Raw genomic sequence first — 20057 nt, forward strand, 5'->3', positions numbered from 1 at the left:
GCTCTCTTATAGTTTGAGTGGCTGAGGTCAGGGGTCACGTGTGAACACACACTCAGTGAACATACAACATTTTGGGCCCTATTGTAAGAGTGCAAGCTCTAAGCACAGCACTATGCTATACGTCTTACATGCAAAGTTAATGGGCATGGCCAGGAAGTTTTGGTAATTTCTTGCAAGTACGCGCTAAGTCTAGGCGCAAGTGGGTTTGGCGAAATTGCATGCAAAAGGCGTTATGAGCTGCAGCTGGGTCAAGTGTAGTTTAATTCAGAGGTTCTGTTCCAGTTATTGAAGTGTCCGCATCCTATTACATAGTCCATTCCCTCAAGCACTAGCGATATAAACAAAGACAGCACATTCATAAGAATTTAGTAGTGTAAATGGACTGTATGCAATAAATTAGAAGAATAGAAATATGGACTTACATTCTTTTGTGTCACGGTCCTGCTACTTTGTTCTTGGTTTTTCATTCATGGCGAGATCATGGCCGTCTCCTCTCCCTGATTGTCCAGTGCTGTCTCTGATTGTTTTGCCTTGTTCTATGTTGTGTCAGGGTTTGGCCAATTCTATTAGTAGTGTTTATTATAGGGTGGTCGAGCTCTGATACGTTTCGTGTATTATTTTGTGGCTGGGTGTGCGTTGGATTGTTTGTTTACTTTGCAGTGGGAACTCAGGTTTAGTCTAGTCCTGTGTTTGTGTGAGAATGCATGGCATTGCTTTATTGGCACTGTCATGTATTCTCTTGTCCTGTTATTGTCTGTTGACATGAGTGCATGTTGCTTGTGTTTTCCTGGCGGCATGTGCTCGTGTCAATTGTCTGTGTAGGACATGTTTTAGTGCGTGGCTTTGTTTGGTTTCCTCATTGCCACATGCTTTATTGTCTTGAGTGATACCCCTCCCTCTCATTTGCCTCGTTATCTTGTTATCTGTTTTATCTGATCCCCTGTCATAGCTTGTGCTCATGACCATGGAGGTCATTCCCCTGTCACAGCCAGTGCTCATGACCATGGAGGTCATTCCCCTGTCACAGCCTGTGCTCACGACCACGGAGGCCATTCCCCCATCACTGCCAGTGCTCATGGCCGAGGAATTCGTTTCCCTGGTTGATTTTGATCCTGTCCTAGAGCCATCTATCCTCACTCCCTTCCTAGAGCCGTCTGTCCTTGCTCCCATCCTGGAGCCATCTGTCCTCTTTTGTGGAGGGGTACTGTCATGGACCTGCCACTTTAGTCTTGGTTTTTCATGTTGTGGCAGGATCGTGACCGTCTCCTCTCCCTGATTGTCCAGTTATGCCACTTCTGTTGGTTGTGTTTATTATCGGGTGGTTGAGCTCTGACACGTTTTGTGTATTAGTTTGTGGCTGGGTGTTGCATTGGTTGTTTACTTTGCAATGGGTGCTCAGGTTTTATCTAGTCCGGTGTTTGTGCATTTATTGGCATTGTCATGTATTCTTTTGTCCTGTCTGATGACATGAGTGCATGTTGCTTGTGTTTTCCTGGTGGCATGTGCTCATGTCAATTGTCTGTGTGTTAGTGCATCGCTTTGTTTGGTGTCCTCATTGCCACATGCTTTTCTGTCTTGAGTGATACCCCGCCCTCTCGTTTGCCTCGTTACCTTGATATCTGTTTCACCTGTTCTCCCTCATTAGTCTGCCTATTTAAACTCCTCTTGTGTTCAGTCTTGTGTCAGATTATTTTGTATAAATTCCTGTTGGTCAGTTCCCTGTTTTGCTCGGTTGGCTTTTAGTTGGTTTGTTTCTTTGAGTTTTCAGTTCTCTGTTCTTGTTTATCTCCTTTGTCAGTTTTTGTTTGGTTTGCAAATAAACTTAGCAAAACTGCCACCTGCGTTTGGGTCCTTCCTTACAAACTGTAACATTTTGTGCATTAACTGCGTCTTTGTTAAATGTGACATGCTCCTTTTATACATATTGGAAAATGTGGTTCAGGCTATGGATGTAGGCTCCAGTAAATTATAGAGAATGTAAGTATTATTAATTATTTCAATCTACTGACACACAAATCAAGGTAGTATTAACCGTATCGAAACGCACTTCTATCTACGAAACAATTAAACAAAAAGTATTTCTAAATTCAAATGAAACAAAAATATAATAAAAATTTCGAAGTGGTAAAAAAATAAATCATACCAAATCCAAACATTTTACTTATTCCAACTTCTTCCACTGGCCTCTTTTGCGACTTAAAAATCATTCTACAACAACAGGTGGGAAAGTGCTAATACAAATGAGATCATACATACATTGTAAATATAAACATTACAATAATAATAATTAAGAAAATTACCATGATCGTTTAACACAAATCTAATAAATTTTAGTTTCATAAATTGCAATTGTCAGGGACATAATTTGATGTTCCACCATATTTTTGGAGTTTGGACATTAACTTTTTTACCACCTGCAGGTGTAATCTCCAAACTGCAATGCGAGAACTGAATTAAGACTTTGCGCTGAAAAAAGGCGTGGTATTGAAACGTCTTGGCGCATTGACTATTTCTCAGGAAAATAGCAAATTGCACTTTGCGGCACTTCATTTACATACAATACACCTACAGTTTGCGCGCTTACACCCACAGATAGTGCAAACACTCCTGCCCACTTGCGCTTTGCGCTGGCATGAAAAATACACTTAGAATTAACACTCTCACAAAAATCTAATAAGACGTAGTGCATGGTCACAGTGCTTTGCTTCATTTGGACATTGTCTTCATTAGCACATCCTTCAGTTTATGTCCTAAACTGCATTTCTTTTCAACTTTTTTGTGTGTGTTTGTGATCACATTAGTGATGTAATTGATGAGTTTGTTTATCTGATATAATTCCCGTCAGGCAAATTAACTCTAAAACAGTTATTTCCTCTCGCTCTTTTTATCACATTGATTTATTGTCAGTTGGACATGTGTTTGTGCATTTTTGTGGATTAGATTTGTTCTAATAGACATGCAGTTGAACTAACAGGATGGAAGACACAAAACAGAGAGAGAGAGAGGTTGCTCTGCTCTGGGTTATTTAGGGACAGACAGTCTGTCTGTTCTAATGAGACTCACTGATGACAGGAACAGAATGTGAAGATCTCACAACTGAACTGCACTTAATCAACATAACTAATGACACAGTCAGTAAACACACACACATTATAGGGACAGACAGAGCGAAATACTGACTGGCTCATAGCATCTTGTGTTTAAAGGGATAGTTTGCCCAGAAATTAAAATGACACAAAATGAAAATACAATGAATGTGAACTGGGACAGACACTGTATAGCTTCAAATATGACAAAAAAGCAACATAAAAGTATCCTAGAAGTATTCCAAATGACTCATGCACTATATTCCAAGTCTTTTGAAGTCATATGATAGCTTTGTGTGAGGAACAGACCTAAATGTATGTCATTATTCACTGTAAAAACACCTCCAACAGAGCTGTAAAAGCTATGAAATTCTGACCTTGTCTTCACATCATGTATTTCAGACATTGACGAGTGTGAGATTGGTGCTCATAACTGCGACCGTCATGCGGCCTGTACAAACACGGCTGGCAGCTTTAAATGCAGCTGCGCTCCAGGCTGGATCGGGGACGGAATCAAATGCACAGGTACATACAAACACAGAAATGACACTGCATTGAGCAGTTCATGTTGATCTGACATTAAATGTGCTGGTTTATGTTTTTGGATGAAATAAACTGTATAGTTACATAAAGTTTGTATAGTTGCGTAAAGTTTGTGAGTGTTTGATGGTGTGTGTGTGTCCTGTTTCAGATCTTGATGAATGTTCTAATGGAACACACATGTGCAGTCCCAGTGCAGACTGTATGAACACCATGGGCTCCTACCGCTGCCTGTGCAAAGAGGGCTTTACTGGAGATGGCTTCTACTGCACAGGTACACATACAAACGCACAATAGTGGTCAACCACATTTACAAGATCAACAAAAGTAACATTAAGTGACAATGCAGCATTGGCCTGCAGGCCGTCTTTATTGTTGAGCCCTGACTAAGGAATATTGCACGCTATTCATGGACAAGGCTGTCGATTTTGAAACTAGACAGAATTGACAACTTATCAAAAGTCATAAACTGGCACACAATAATCACTAGCACACAATAACACACACTACATACTAACTCGTTTATTGTTTATGTACTTGTCCTGCAGACACTGATGAGTGTGCTGACAATGTGAATCTATGTGAGAGTGGACACTGTCTGAATAGTGCTGGTGGATATCGCTGTGAATGTGACATGGGCTTCGTTCCCACTGCAGATGGCAAAGCTTGTGAAGGTAAGACCACTCATCTATCTCCCTATTTCTGTCTCTCTCTCTCATAATGAATTTTCATAATGAAAATGTAATAACTTTCTCAACCTCTGAACTTTTCCTTTCTGCTGACATAATAAAGGTCGAGTAGCCAGGGAAACATAATATCAAACAATATCATAGCATAGTAATTTCCATGATCCATTAAAATCCCATTGGATGATCCCATTATAGTTCCGGAGTGACTATTTGCACTATGTATAAATGCAGCTGCCACACAGTGCAGTGCTCCAATAGTCTGGTAGAAACACTGAAATTGAAGACAAACTAGACAAACCCTAATGTCGCTGCAATGGCGTGGGGTGTAATGACGGTGTGGATGTGCTTTTTTTGTGAGGACGACCCGGGTTCAATTCCTCCTTTTGTCCCACTTTTTCTCGTAATATTTCAGAATAAATAAATAATAACTTTATGACAACAAAAAATAATATAATGTTTGATTTCCTCACAGTGATTTGGTCACGGTGAAAGTCAGGGAACTGAGAGAAAGGATTGATCCAGGTCAAATTAACTATGGTTTTACTAAAGTAAAATTATAGTAACCATGTTTAATTTTGTGGTTACTATGATTTTACTACAAAATACAATGGTAATACTGTGGTTACTGTAGTAAAACCATGGTTAATTTTTGTAAGGGAAGGTTAGGGTTAGGTTTAGGTGTAGGGGTCAGTGTAGGATGTCTGTGGGACTCTAAAGAAACATGCTGCAGTGATGCCCGATACTGTATGTTAGTATTTATTTAGGTGTAAATAGTATCTAACACTATTTGTAGTTAGTGCAAAGAAGATGTTTTTTGTTTTTATTTATTTACACTTAGTGCAAATAGCCTCTGCCTTATAGTTCCACTATATATTTGACATGACATGTCAGTCAGTGTCCTGCAGCATGACATGCTATACTTCATTTAAAACTATTTATGACAATATTTTTATGTATATATATTTGACAACTATCCATATTCTGTTTCACTCGGAAATATGTCACATTCCTAAAATTAAATTCGTTGCGAATGCCATTTCATGTTGTCTTTCAGTCATTTTCGGGGTATGGTATGTGGACAGTGAACTGTTAAAATGCCTTTATGATCCAGTTGAGCTGTTTTCTTCTCCACATGTGCGTGCTGTGTGAGTGTGTCTTGATACGCCGTGTGTGTGTGTTTAGATCTGTGTGTGTTTGTGCCTCAGAGCTGTGAGGTCGCTGTTGTTCTGACACTTCCTGTGAGTCCAGTTCCTCCTCATTTAGAGACATAATCTGTTACAGCTGCTTTCTGTTCAGTTCAATTCAAAATGGGTTTAAAAAATATGGCAATACAATATTAACAAAGCTGAGAATGTATGTACAAATTGAACAATATATTGATAGATAATTCAACTTAAGTTAAACACAAATCCAGCTGAAGACCACAGTGTTTACATAACACTGAAGACCATTAACATTAAATAACTTGCCTACATACTGTACACACACAGACTTACTGAGGGTCTTTGTGGTGAACATTAGGGTATAGATAACACACTGGGATAATATACGTTTATCCTTTGTAAGAACATATCTAGCAGTCATTGCTGCTATATGTCCCTCTCCAAGTTTAATTTGAATTTTGTCATGTTCTGTAATGATTGTTTATGTGTGTAAATTTGTCCACATACAGTATATGATGCTTGATGCTTTCTCTGTCTTTCTGTTTCTGTCCCCCTCTCTCTCTCACTGTCTGTCTCTCTCTTCACAGACATAGATGAGTGCACGTTTGCTGATATCTGTGTGAACGGTCGGTGTCGGAATATTCCGGGGCTCTTTAGGTGTGTCTGTAACCCTGGATATGAGCTGGACCGCAGTGGAGGAAACTGCACAGGTATTAGAACCTCTCTGACCATCTCAGTTATTCGTTTGTATTTGCTGAGCCCTGCTCTCCTCTCATCCCTCTCTTCTCTCTCCATTCTGTGACAGACGTGAACGAGTGTGCCGACCCCACCACCTGTATTAGTGGATTGTGCGTCAACACACCCGGCAGCTACATCTGCAACTGTCCTCCAGACTTTGAGCTCAACCCCACTGGAGTCGGCTGTGTGGGTGAGACAATAAAAAAAAAATAAAAAAAACGTTTAAAAAACTTGTTAATGGGTAAATAATGTGATGCTATTTTTTTTGTCTGGACCTATTAAGTTATTCAAAAATACATAGAAAATGCAATTCACCCAATACAATTACTTCAGTTTCAGAGGTTAAAGTCGTTTGATGGTGTAACGGTCCAGAGGCATTAAATAATAATAAAAAAAGTCTCATTAAAAGCTGAAATTCTTGAAAAGGCATAATAAGTCTTTTAATATTATTCTTAAAAAATAAGCAGTGAAAAACATTTTCAAAATATTATTATTCAAATTAAAAAAGCAGTGGCCCGAATCACAGTCATGTGGTGTAACCAGCATGCAGAAAAAAAAAATACATAAAACAAAGAAGACCCCTTTAGACCCTCATGACTGTATGTGTGTTAAGTTTTTAATTTTTATAAAAAGGCACATTTGTTCAGGTCATATGGATTAACCCTAAGAAAACATCTTGATATTCGATACTCAAAAATTCATGATATGTGTTAAATAAAAATAAAAAGGTTTTAAAACTTTTTTTAAATGAATGATTAAGTTAAGTACACCTAACGTGTATTCCAGGTGCAGGAAAAGTGTTTAATCTCTTCAACTCTTCAATTTTTCACACTCAATTTAAAAGCTCACCATTCAGACGTACTGTGGACTAATTGCCAAAAATTGGTCTAATGCTGTTTTCAGAACCACCCTGTTTTGTTGTTGTCCTAACTTTGTAAGCATGTAATTCTGGTTCTGTTCATGCCATCTCCCTCCAGTTACTAGAAAATGTCCTGGTTACTTTCGTAACCTCCGTTCCCTGATGGAGGGAACAAGACGTTGTGTCGACACTAGGGGTCACTCTTGGGAGCCCCAAACACCTCTGCTTTTTTTAAAAAAGGCCAATGAGAATTGGCGAGTGGAATTTGCATGCCACTCCCCCGGACATACGGGTATAAAAGGAGCTGGTATGCAACCACTCATTCAGGTTTTGTGCCGAGGAGCCGAGACCAGGTCCCGGCCATTTCAGCGGGTAGTTCAGCGTTGTGGCAAGAGGGACACAACATCTTGTTCCCTCCATCAGGGAACGGAGGTTATGAAAGTGAACAGGACGTTCCCTATCTGTCACTCACTCGACGTTGTGTCGATGTAGTGACACTAGGGGTCCCTATACAAAACGCCAGAACTAACTGAACTGTGTTGCGTGAACTGGCAGTGTGTGACAGGCAGACTGCTGTGTGCCTCGTAGCCAGCGCACCAGGCCGTCATGTAACCTCCCCCAACGCTCTTATGAGCGTCGAACGGTCCATCAGGAACAAGTCGACTGCCCAACTATAGGGAAAGGCTAGCCCAGCCGAGGCCTCTTTTCCCTCTCTTTTCTCCCCAAAAAGAGTGGAATTTGTTAACTGACTGGGAACCATAAGTGTCTGCATTAGGGGGTGTCCCTCCCAAGGGGAAGACACAGCGGAGACCACACCCTGCCCAAAAAGGGGGGGGGGTATTTTGAGTGGAATACGTCATATGGTCTTACCAAGTCTTGTCGGAAGTATGTCATGTGGAGAGGTCTCATGGTAGGTCCTACCCAAAGGGGGAGGAGTTTCTACAGAGCATGGCGACCGGGGGCAGAGGGGCCTCTGCCGACAGGGAAAAATTTTGCGGAAGATATCACATGGGGTCGCCTTCGGGGAGCCAGCACATGTGGGGCATCTACCTCAGTACAGGGGCTCATTAGCACACGTACTGGGCTGGTCAGCGAGTTTCTCCACAATCTCAGCTGCCAGAGGGCTAAGGAGGAAAGTCATCCAGGGATCACAGTCTGTAAACATGACTGGGAGTCAAGAGCGCACGTCTTCACCTCAAGGGAGGGGAAAGGCGCTATGCGCAAGCGGTACACCCGGCCAGTTTCCCGGAACTTACCTGCTCGTGCCTGCCACTACACGGGATGAGACTGGCTCAACCCGGAGATTGTAGTACCTCGCAAAGGTGTTGGGTGTTGCCCAGCCCGCTGCTCTGCAGATGTCTGCCAAAGAGGCGCCACTGGCCAGGGCCCAGGAGGCCGCCACACTCCTGGTGGAGTGGGCTCGTAACCCCGCAGGGGGTGGCACGTCTTGAGCCTGATATGCCATCGTGATGGTGTCGATGACCCAGTGGGCGATCCTCTGTTTGGAGACAGCGCTTCCTTTCCGCTGTCCACCAAAGCAAACAAAAAGCTGCTCGGAGCTTCTAAGGCTCTGCGTGCGATCCAAATAGATGCGTAAAGCTCGCACCGGACACAGTATCGCCAAGGCTGGGTCTACCTCCTCCTGGGGCAGCGCTTGCAGGTTCACCACCTGATCCATAAAAGGAGTCATGGGAACCTTGGGCACATAGCCTGGTCAGGGTCTCAGGATCACGTGAGAGTAACCCGGACTGAACTCCAGGCACAATGTCGCGAGGAGCTTGAGATCCGACAACCACATCTGGGTGGGCCAGTAGGGTGCTACTAGGATGATCTGCTCCTCGTCCTCCCTGACCTTGCACAGGGTCTGTGCAAGTAGGCTCACTGGGGAAAACACGTATTTGTGTAGTCCAGGGGGCCAGCTGTGTGCCAGCGCATCTATACCGAGGGGTGCCTTGGTCAGGGCGTACCAAATCGGGCAGTGGGAGGATTCCCGGGAAGCAAACAGGTCTACCTATGCTCGACCGAATCAACTCCAAATCAGCTGGACCACCTGAGGGTGGAGTCTCCACTCTCCCCTGAGGGTAACCTGACATGACAGCGCGTCCACTGCGGTGTTGAGGTCGCCCGGCTCGTAGTGACTTGAGGCGCTGCTGACTTCAAAGGAGGAGACGGCGGGCGAGTTGTGACATGCAGTGGGAGCGTAGACCATCTTGGTGGTTGGTGTATGCTACCGATGCTGTGTTGTCCGTCCGGACCAACACCTGCTTGCCCTGGATCAACGGCCAAAACCTCCACAGGGCGAGCAGTACTGCCAACTACTCTAGGCAGTTGATGTGCCAACACAGCCGCGGGCCAGTCCAGGAGCAGGCGGCTGTGTGCCCGTTGCATACGGCGCCCCAGCCTGTCTTGGAGGCATCTGTTGTAACCACGACGCACCTGGAGACATGCTCTAGGGGAACCCCTGCCCGTAGAAATGCAAGATCGGTCCAAGGGCTGAAGAGGCGGCGACAGATCGGCATGATGGCCACGCGATGTGTCCCGTCAGGACTCGAGTCTGAAGCCAGTGCTGAAGCGGTCTCATATGCATCAACCCAAGCGGTGAGGCCACCACTGAGGATGCCATATACCCCAGGAGCCTCTGAAAAGTTTCAGTGGAACCGCTGTTCTCCATCTGAACGCCTTGAGATAGTTCAGCACCGACTGTGCACACTCGTTGGTGAGGCGCGCTGTCATCGAGACTGAGTCCAACTCGAGACCAAGAAAAGAGATGCTCTGAACCGGGGAGAGCTTGCTCTTTTCCCAGTTGACCTGAAGCCCCAGTCGGCTGAGGTGCCAGAGCACGAGGTCCCTGTGTGCTCACAGCAACTCTCGAGTGAGCTAGGATTAGCCAGTCGTCGAGATAGTTTAGGATGCGGATACCCACTTCCCTTAGCGGGGCAAGGGCAGCCTCTGCGAACTTTGTGAAGACGCAAGGGGACAGGGACAGGCCGAGGGGGAGGACCTTGTACTGGCAAACCGCAGGAAGGTTCTGTGTCGTGGTAAGACCGAGACGTGAAAGTACACATCCTTCAGGTCTACCGCCGCGAACCAATCTTGATGCCGGACGCTCGCTAGAATGCGTTTTTGCGTCAGCATCTTGAACGGGAGTCTGTGCAAAGCCCGGTTCAGTACTCGCGGGTCCAGGATTGGTCGCAACCCACCGCCTTTCTTCGGTACGATGAAGTAAGGGCTGTAGAACCCTTTCTTTATCTCGGCTGGAGGGACAGGCGCTATTGCGCCCTTGCGCAGAAGGGTAGCGATCTCTGCACGCAAGGTAGCGCCGCTGAACCTGGGCGGGCGCCTGGCAAACTGAATCGCATAGCCGAGTCGGACGGTCCAGGTCAGCTATCGCGACGGGTTGGAAAGTGCGCTCGATAACTCATCGTCTTCCGGAGCTCCGGACGAGAAGTCGAACTCGCACTGAGACGAGCCGGCGAGAGCCCGATCGGGGCAAGTGAGCGTGCTGGGGAATGGGAGGTCCGTGGGGGGATACCCGGCGGAGGTGGTCCCATTGATGTCCCCAAATCACCCCCAGTGCTAACCAACACGGCCTCAAACCCGTAGGTAGAAGGACCAGTGTGGGGAGCCGCGACCACAACGTTGCCATGGTCATGTTCTCGCAATGAGGACGACTCATCCACGAAAGATGTCTCCACGTGGGCGGTGCCCAGACACGTAAGACAGCGAACGTGGCCGTCAGAAGCGGAGAGATATCGACCGCAACCAGGAATAACACACAAATGAAAAGGCAGACTTTTCGTGTGTGCCGCTCTTTTAGAAAGAAAATATACTCTTTTTAGAATATACTCTTTTAGTTGTTCTGCCGAAGTGCCCAGGGGCGTTCTCTGCACTCCACGGGTGCAGAGGGGGAGAAGCTGCTGAAATGCACCGAAGAATCCAGCAGATGAGGTGAATGAACTTTGCGGATGAAGTCAGCTTCAATGAATAGAACCGCTCAGCTCCGAAGAGAAAATCTGAATGAGTGGTTCATACCAGCTCCTTTTATACCTGTATGTCCAGGGGAGTGGCATGCAAATTCCACTCGCCAATTCTCATTGACCTTTTTTCAGAAAAGCAGAGGTGTTTGGGGCTCCCAAGAGTGACCTCTAGTGTCACTACATAGACACAACGTCGAGTGAGTGACAGATAGGGAAAAATATTTTCCCTCTATAACCTTCCAACACACAATTCCATCTGAAATGTAGGTGGCACTCTAACGCATTTTAGCCCTCACAGATGTGCTCGTCCATAGACATTGTCTAATTTTCAGTTCACGCACCACTCCCAATGTTTCATCAAATATCTCAGCCTCTGAGTAGAATAGAAGCTCATTCTATGTGTCTTTAGAAAATTGATAAGCAATAGTTGCTAACAGACATATTTCTGATTATTTGTGTAGCATGCTTTTCCTGCTGGGCTGCCTATTTTGTTCTGGACATCTAAGCAATAACATTGGATTATTCACACAAGCAAGCTCACAGATGTAAAAAGTAAAAAATGGCTCAATTTTTAGAAAACTGCCTAAGGTAAAAGCAGAATTATTATATTATTTTTAGCTATTTGGGGCTTACAGCAGTGATCAGCGCATAAAATAAACATTTGTATTTGATGTCTTACAGATATCATATTTCACTTTGTGATTCTTTTGAACATCTTTCAAACTGTGGTATTAGGGCAACAAACACTTTACAGTAGCATTTCTGACAAGGAGAGCTTTCATTTGATATATGATTTTTCTATTTAAGTGCTATTTAAAAGACTTTTATATTCATATCAATATTTCTACCACATGACCTCTAGGTGGCGCTGATTTGCCACATGAATGTTTTCAGGCCTTATTTTGTTATTTTATGTAACATAAATGCAGAAGTGATGGTAATCTTTGAAAAGTTCAGATTCTAACAATTAAAATGATACTCGATATGCCTGACTTATGTATTCGGAGACTTGAACATTTTAAGGGTAAACTTTTTCCACGACATAGCACCCAACAACTGTAAACATTCTTTAGCCAGCAAACATAAACACACTTTTACCAAAGAGCCAGAAATACACCTTTCAGACAATGACCGTAAACACACACCAAAAAAATCACAAAACAAAATTATATTCAAGATACATTCTATGACAACAAGTCTAAATATCTTCCACAGTTTTACTTGTCAGGTGAATGGATCTTTTTTTTTTTAAGGATGTTCAGATGTTTTTACTGAAAATCAAGACAAAGATCCTCATTAAGAATATAATTTTGCAGTGTAGGCAACTGACATTACTCTGTGTGCATCCTTGTAATCTTTCAGATACTCGCTCTGGAAATTGCTACCGGGATGTCCGTTACCGTGGCGATTCCTCTGATAGTCTGGACTGCTCCAATGAGATTGGTGTGGGGGTTTCCAAAGCATCCTGCTGTTGTTCTGAAGGTCTTGCATGGGGGTCACCCTGTGAGGCCTGTCCACCCCGCAACTCCAGTGAGTCACTCACACACAAGTGACAAGTACACTGCAGGGTTATTAAAGTTTTGAAAATGTCACTGGTTGTTATTTTTAAGTTTTGTGTTTTCTGGTTTTTAATTTCACTTTAGTTTTAGTTAGTTTTAATGGTGCAGCAACGGTTTGTATTTAATTTGTATCTTTTGAAAATGGCTGTATTTAGTTTGTACTTAGTTTTAGCATAGTTTTAGTTTTCTTCCATTGTAACATTACAGGGCTGCCGATAGGGGAGTACAACTGGACCTTTTGTCCCAGGCCCGGGCTTGAGGGTGCCCGGAGTAGAGAGGGGGTCCACAGAAAGGCTGTTCCATATTGTATAGCGCATCTAAACGCGTTCAGTGGGAGACGCGAATATAAAAACAGAGATAGTGTTCAACTGCGAAATCCGTCTGGGTAGTGCACGTTGACGTGATAACTGTCCGCACTGACTGGAGGGTAGCCCACTCAACGCATTTCGTACCGGGCCCAAGAATTCCTAACTGCAACCCTGTAATTTGAGGCCGTTTAGTTCATTTAAGCAAGACTCTTTGCGATGTTTCATGGAGATGGCAGCGCCATTGCTGCATGTTTGTTTATTATTGTGGTGTCGTCCAGAACCCCTACCTCAGATTTATGTGCCCACGAACTGTGGTTAATTGTATTACATGTCAATCAGATGGCCACAACCAAATGCACCAATAGTCAGAAATCAGGACTGGGAGATTCATTAAATCAGATAATCCCACATTGATTGAAAATACGAAAACTAAAGTACTTTCCTATTTGATTCAATTTAGTTTGTGTGTTGTAGTGCAAATTTATAGTTTAAGTTTTTTTTTTGCAAACTCTCCTTTTAATTTTTAGTGAACAAAAATATTTTTTCACTGGTAGTTTTCCTCTTCTCTATCGCTTTTGTAAGTGATACACAGACAGCTAACCAGAACACTGAGCACACGTTCAATCTTTTGCTTCATAAACTGGTTTGTTGATTGTTTTTACTCCAGCGGAATACCGGATTCTGTGTCCTGGAGGAGAAGGATTCCGACCCAATCCAATCACAGTGATACTGGAGGGTAGATGAACACACACTCACACATTAAAATATACTCCTTATGTAACACATCTGGCCTCCACATGCCTTGGAACATTTTGTAAAATGTCTTCTTTTTGCTGTGACAGATATCAATGAGTGTCAGGAGCTGCCGGGTTTGTGTCAGGGTGGAGACTGCATCAACACGTTTGGCAGTTTTCAGTGTGAATGTCCAAAAGGTTTTGCACTCAATGAAGATACCAGAATCTGTGAAGGTCAGTCAAACACATTCCTTCACACACACACAAATTTAGCATAAAGAGACAAAAATTACAGCCAATCAGAACATTTTTGATGCTTAATATTTTGCTATGTGGAGCATAATTTTTGGAGCTACCCAGCACAACACCACAGAAATAGAAAACAAGTGACTGACAAAACGTTGTGCTTGGTTAGGACTAGTGGTGCACCGATCAGGAAATTTGAGGCCGATACGATCTCCGATTTTTTTTTTTTTTAACACTAAGATCAAAATTGCTTTTTGCCACACTTTTGCAAGTTAAATTGTGCAGTTATATGTTTATGCCCCACACAGTAAAATTACGGTAACACTTTACAAAAATGTTCCATTTGTTAACATTATTTAACAACATTACTGTAGTTAACATGAACTTAATGTTAGCTACAACATATACTATTACATTTTTTAAATCAAAAGTTGTATTAGTTAACATTAGTTAATGCACTATGAACTAACATAAACTAACAATGAACAACTGTAATTGTATTAACTAACATTACAATTAATAAAGGCTGTAAAAATATATTGTTCATTGTTTGTTCATGATACCTAATGCATTAACTAATGTTAACGAATGGAACCTTTTTATCAAGTTACCAAAATTACATTAAAATTACATTGTCAATGTCAAAATTTATTTATAGAGCACAATTTATACAACAGACGTTGACCAATGTGCTTTACAACAAAATCTATAAAACACAATTCTACAGTAGAATAAGACTTAAAAAAACAAATAAAACAGTAAGAAAAAATAGTTTTTAGCAAAGATTTAAAAACCGACTATGTCGGAGCAGAGTTTATGTGTATTGGCAAATTGTTCCATAGCTTGGGTCCAGTTATGGCAAAAGCACATTCACTGCTTTGCTTCAGTCTAGACCTAGGTTCAATAAGCAGTCTTTGAGTCCTTGATCTAAGAGCTCTGGAGGGATTATACAGTGCATCCGGAAAGTATTCACAGCGCTTCACTTTTTCCACATTTTGTTATGTTACAGCCTTATTCCAAAATGGATTAAATTCATTATTTTCCTCAAAATTCTACAAACAATACCCCATAATGACAATGTGAAAGAAGTTTGTTTGAAATCTTTGCAAATGTATTAAAAATAAAAAACGAAAAAAAATCACAGGTACATAAGTATTCACAGCCTTTGCCATGACACTCAAAATTGAGCTCAGGTGCATCCTGTTTCCACTGATCATCCTTGAGATGTTTCTACAACTTGATTGGAGTCCACCTGTGGTAAATTCAGTTGATTGGACATGATTTGGAAAGGCACACACCTGTCTATATAAGGTCCCACAGTTAACAGTGCATGTCAGAGCACAAACCAAGCCATGAAGTCCAAGGAATTGTCTGTAGACCTCCGAGACAGGATTGTATCGAGGCACAGATCTGTGGAAGGGTACAGAAAAAGTGGCCTCCATCATCCGTAAATGGAAGAGGTTTGGAACCACCAGGACTCTTCCTAGAGCTGGCCGCCCGGCCAAACTGAGCGATCAGGGGAGAAGGGCCTTAGTCGGGGAGGTGACCAAGAACCCGATGGTCACTCTGACAGAGCTCCAGCGTTTCTCTGTGGAGAGAGGAGAACCTTCCAGAAGAACAACCATCTCTGCAGCACTCCACCAGTCAGGCCTGTATGGTACAGTGGCCAGACGGAAGCCACTCCTCAGTAAAAGGCACATGACAGCCCGCCTGGAGTTTGCCAAAAGGCACCTGAAGGACTCTCAGACCATGAGAAACAAAATTCTCTGGTCTCTTTGGCCTGAATGGCAAGCGTCATGTCTGGAGGAAACCAGGCACCGCTCATCACCTGGCCAATACCATCCCTACAGTGAAGCATGGTGGTGGCAGCATCATGCTGTGGGGATGTTTTTCAGCGGCAGGAACTGGGAGACTAGTCAGGATCGAGGGAAAAATGAATGCAGCAATATACAGAGACATCCTTGATGAAAACCTGCTCCAGAGCGCTCTGGACCTCAGACTGGGGCGAAGGTTCATCTTCCAACAGGACAACGACCCTAAGCACACAGTCAAGATAACAAAGGAGTGGCTATGGGACAACTCTGTGAATGTCCTTGAGTGGCCCAGCCAGAGCCCAGACTTGAACCCGATTGAACATCTCTGGAGAGATCTGAAAATGGCTGTGCACCAACGCTCCCCATCCAACCTGATGGAGCTTGAGAGGTCCTGCAAAGAAGAATGGGAGAAACTACCCAAAAATAGGTGTGCCAAGCTTGTAGCATCATACTCAAAAAGACTTGAGGCTGTAATTGGTGCCAAAGGTGCTTCAACAAAGTATTGAGCAAAGGCTGTGAATACTTATGTACATGTGATTATTTTTTTCAGTTTTTTATTTTTAATAAATTTGCAAAGATTTCAAACAACTTCTTTCAAGTTGTCATTATGGGGTATTGTTTGTAGAATTTTGAGGAAAATAATTAATTTAATACATTTTGGAATAAGGCTGTAACATAACAAAATGTGGAAAAAGTGAAGCGCTGTGAATACTTTCCGGATGCACTGTATATACTAAGTAGATCAGAGAGATAAGATGGAGCTAAGTTGTTTAAGGACTTATAAACATATAAGAGAATTTTAAAATCAACTCTGAAGCGGACTGGTTGCCAGTGTATTGAGGCTAAGATAGGTGTAATTCTGGAACATTTATAGACGGACCAGAGATGATGAGTTTATTCCATAATACAGGGAATTACAGTAGTCTAAACGGGACGTAACAAACGTATGGATCACTCTTTCAAAGTCTCTTGTAGAAAGAAATGGCTTAACATTAGCTAAAAGATGTAAATGAAAAAAACTACATCTAACAACTGAATTTATCTGTTTGTCTAATTTAAGATCACTGTCAAATAAAAATCCCAAATTCTTACACACGTTTTAGCTTGGGAGGCAAGGTGGCTTAAATTAAAATTACATGTAGCAGTCAGTGGGACCAAACAAGATAATCTCAATTTTATTTTCATTTAAATTAAACAAGTTTGAGGACATCCATAATTTTATGTCCTTTAGGCAGACCAATAAAGGATCAAGAATTTTTTTTACTGTGCGTCTCAGAGGCAAATAAATCTGGGTATCGTCAGCATAACAATGGAAGGATACACCATGTTTCATAAAAATAGATCCGATTGGAAGCATGTATAAGGAAAAAAGAACAGGGTCGAGAATGGAACCCCCCACGGAAGATGTGCTACAGAGGACTTGAAGTTACCTAGGCTGATTGAAAACCTTCTATCTGTCATATAAGAATGAAAACATTTGAGAACATACCCACACAGTGCTTGAGATGAGAAATGAGGATGTTATGGTCGACCTTATCAAAAGCTGCACTGAGATCTAAAAGAACAAGGATTGCATTATCACCAGAGTCAACAGTTAATACAAAATCATTTAAAACTTTTAACAAAGCAGACTCTGTACTATGAAATGCTCTGATACCCGACTGAAATATCTCAAATATAGAATTTGCATTCAAGAAAGATTGTAATTGTAATAGAACTGCTTTTTCCAAAACTTTTGAGATGAAGGGCAAATTCGAAATAGGTCTATAATTTGTTAAGTCAACAGGATCAAGGTTCGGTCTGTTAAGGGATGGTATCACTATAGCATGCTTAAAGTGATCAGGTAGGGTACCCGTGTTAAGACATTTATTTATTATGGAAAGAAGACTGTGCCCCACAGTGTCAAAGAGCTGCTTGATAAGACATGAAAGGATAGTATCATGAAAACAAGACGTAGGCTTAAGTTGAGCAATAATTTCCTGAAGAGTGGAAAGAGAGATGGACTCAAACTCACTCCAACCAGCAGTACAAACAGGGGGTTCAGATGGATCATAGGCAGCTGGCAGAATCTGTGATCTCTGACCAGCAATCTTATCAACAAGAAATCTGCGAAAATTCTCACAGATTGTAGTAGATGACTGTTGGTGAGCTTTACCGGATGGATTAATTATAGAGTTTATTGTAGAAAAAATAATTCTCGGTTTATGACAGTTCATTGCAATAATATCAGAATAATATTTAATCTTTGCAGCCTTTACTGGTTTCTGAAAGTTAGACAGAGAGTCCCTTAGAGCTTCCTAGTACACCTGTAGTTTGTACTTTTTCCAGTTTAGCTCAGCTTGTCAGCACAACCGTCTAAGAGAACGTATGGTGACATTTAAACATGGCTCAACTTTAGGTTTAGGGTGTTTAGGTTTTAATGGTGCAACAGAATCTAAAATAATTAAACAAGTGGAATTAATTTAAAAGGATCATTTGAGAATCGCTGACTACTTTATACATCAGAGGGAAATCTTCACTGGTAGTGGGGCTAAATGTTCAGGATTATCGGACAGTGGCAGGTGGTTTTTCCTTTTGAACAACAAGAGCGGCATTAAAAATAAAAGACTTATGATCAGAGAAATGATTAGCACAAATATTAGTATCAGAGACATGTAAACTGTATGATAAAACCAGGTCTAACATGTGGCCCTGAGTATGAGTAGGGCCATTCACCCACTGGGTAAGATCAAATGAATCAATAAGATTTAAAAGTTCCTTAGATAAAAAATCAGTTACACAGCAAACATGAATGTTGATGTCCCCAAGAATTAAATGTCTATCGTGATTTGTGATAATTCCACCTAGAATGTCCGCAAATTCATAGAGAAAATCCTTGTTAGGTTTTGGAGGTTGGTAAACCAGTGCGACCACAACCGGCTTTACAGAGTTAATTTGATACAATTGTAATTCGAAACTATGGAAAGCATCTGTTGGTAGGGACCGACACTGAAATTTGTTTTATAAAACAGATGCTAGTCCTCCACCCCGTCTCGTGGTCCGAGGGGAGTTAATAAACGTATAGTCCTGAGGTGTGAGTTCCGAAGGGGTTTGGTCTCCTACTTTTAGCCAAGTTTCAGTCACAAATAGAAAATCTAATGTGCTTGATGTAATAAAATCATTCAGTATGAATGTCTTATTTACCAGCGATCGAGTGTTTTATCAGTGCCATCCTGGTCAACACCACGTCGTAAGCCGGCTGTGTTTCATGACATAGTGGGCGAAGATTGCAGGGATTTACTCCTCCATGTCAAATCCGGGGCCATACACCCAAAGAGGATTTGATGGTAGAATCTGAGGCAACAGGTAGAATCCAATGGTATGGCTCCTCCAAGAGCACCAGGAAATGAATCGATCATAGCCCAAGGGTAAGGCAACAGAAAACAGGCAAGATTGAGTCGCCGACCGAGATGCCAGATATTACTTCAGCTTGAGAGCAATACCTCCTCGCTTTCTGCGTCTTCTTTGACTGCGACGTTTCCTCCAGGGAATATCATAGGGGAGGTGGCGCAGGTATGTTTGCTAGAAAGGGGGGAGGACAGGAGCATGTTCCTCTTAGAGTGTTGTTAGATAGTCTTTCGAAGGTTTATTGAATGTCAAAAAGCTGTGAGTTAAAAGGAACAAAAAGTACAAGGACAAACAGCTCCCGGTAGACGGCATGCCACACACACCGTTTCTTCAAGTCTTCTGAAGTCATACGATTGTGAATTGCTAACATTTATTTGTTTTGAAACAGTTATGAATAATTCTGTTGTCAATATCAAAAGGTCATTATGACATACTGGTAAGCAGTAAAAACCATGTGAGCATCACACACTGCAGAGATACATTCAAAAATAAGAAAAATATATCCATTACAAGCTCTAAAACTGTTCCAGTGAGAAATCATTCATATCTATGATTTGTTTACTGTCTTTGGCGTTTTGCTGTAACACAAATCACTAATTATTAAGCAAATGCGTGAAGACGCGGTGCCGTTATGGTTCAAATATAATTGCTGCGATTAGTGGTAATGTGACCAACATTAATCTGATTTAAATTGGGATCCTCACAGAATAGCGCTGAGCTGATGGACTGATGAGATGTTAAGAGAACCTGGAGAGCATGCATGTTTGATTGGCATATTGAAGGGAGTGAATTTGAAATTACCCAAACAGTCTCTATCGCTCAACACAACGTCTGATTGTCACAACTCACGTTACATCACGTATGCTCAGATTTGTATACGCATGTTTATTTGTTGTTTAATTTGTTTTTATACCCATTTGCAGTCTCTTTAAACTCTCTGTGCTCACAGTGCAGTGA

General features: G+C 42.2%; 1 protein-coding gene across 1 annotated transcript in view; it reads left to right on the forward strand.

Annotated features, from left to right (window-relative positions):
• Positions 1-20057, forward strand: part of LOC127455817 (fibrillin-1-like) — a 135344-nt gene that overhangs the window by 75218 nt on the left and 40069 nt on the right. Inside the window, exons 33-40 of the mRNA XM_051723968.1 lie at positions 3489-3611; positions 3778-3900; positions 4175-4300; positions 6066-6188; positions 6284-6406; positions 12415-12582; positions 13587-13655; positions 13762-13887. Coding sequence (XP_051579928.1) covers positions 3489-3611; positions 3778-3900; positions 4175-4300; positions 6066-6188; positions 6284-6406; positions 12415-12582; positions 13587-13655; positions 13762-13887 — 981 coding nt within the window. The remainder of the gene's footprint in view (positions 1-3488; positions 3612-3777; positions 3901-4174; positions 4301-6065; positions 6189-6283; positions 6407-12414; positions 12583-13586; positions 13656-13761; positions 13888-20057) is intronic.

The sequence above is a fragment of the Myxocyprinus asiaticus genome, chromosome 18 (assembly GCF_019703515.2).
Source record: "Myxocyprinus asiaticus isolate MX2 ecotype Aquarium Trade chromosome 18, UBuf_Myxa_2, whole genome shotgun sequence".
Lineage (NCBI taxonomy): Eukaryota > Metazoa > Chordata > Actinopteri > Cypriniformes > Catostomidae > Myxocyprinus > Myxocyprinus asiaticus.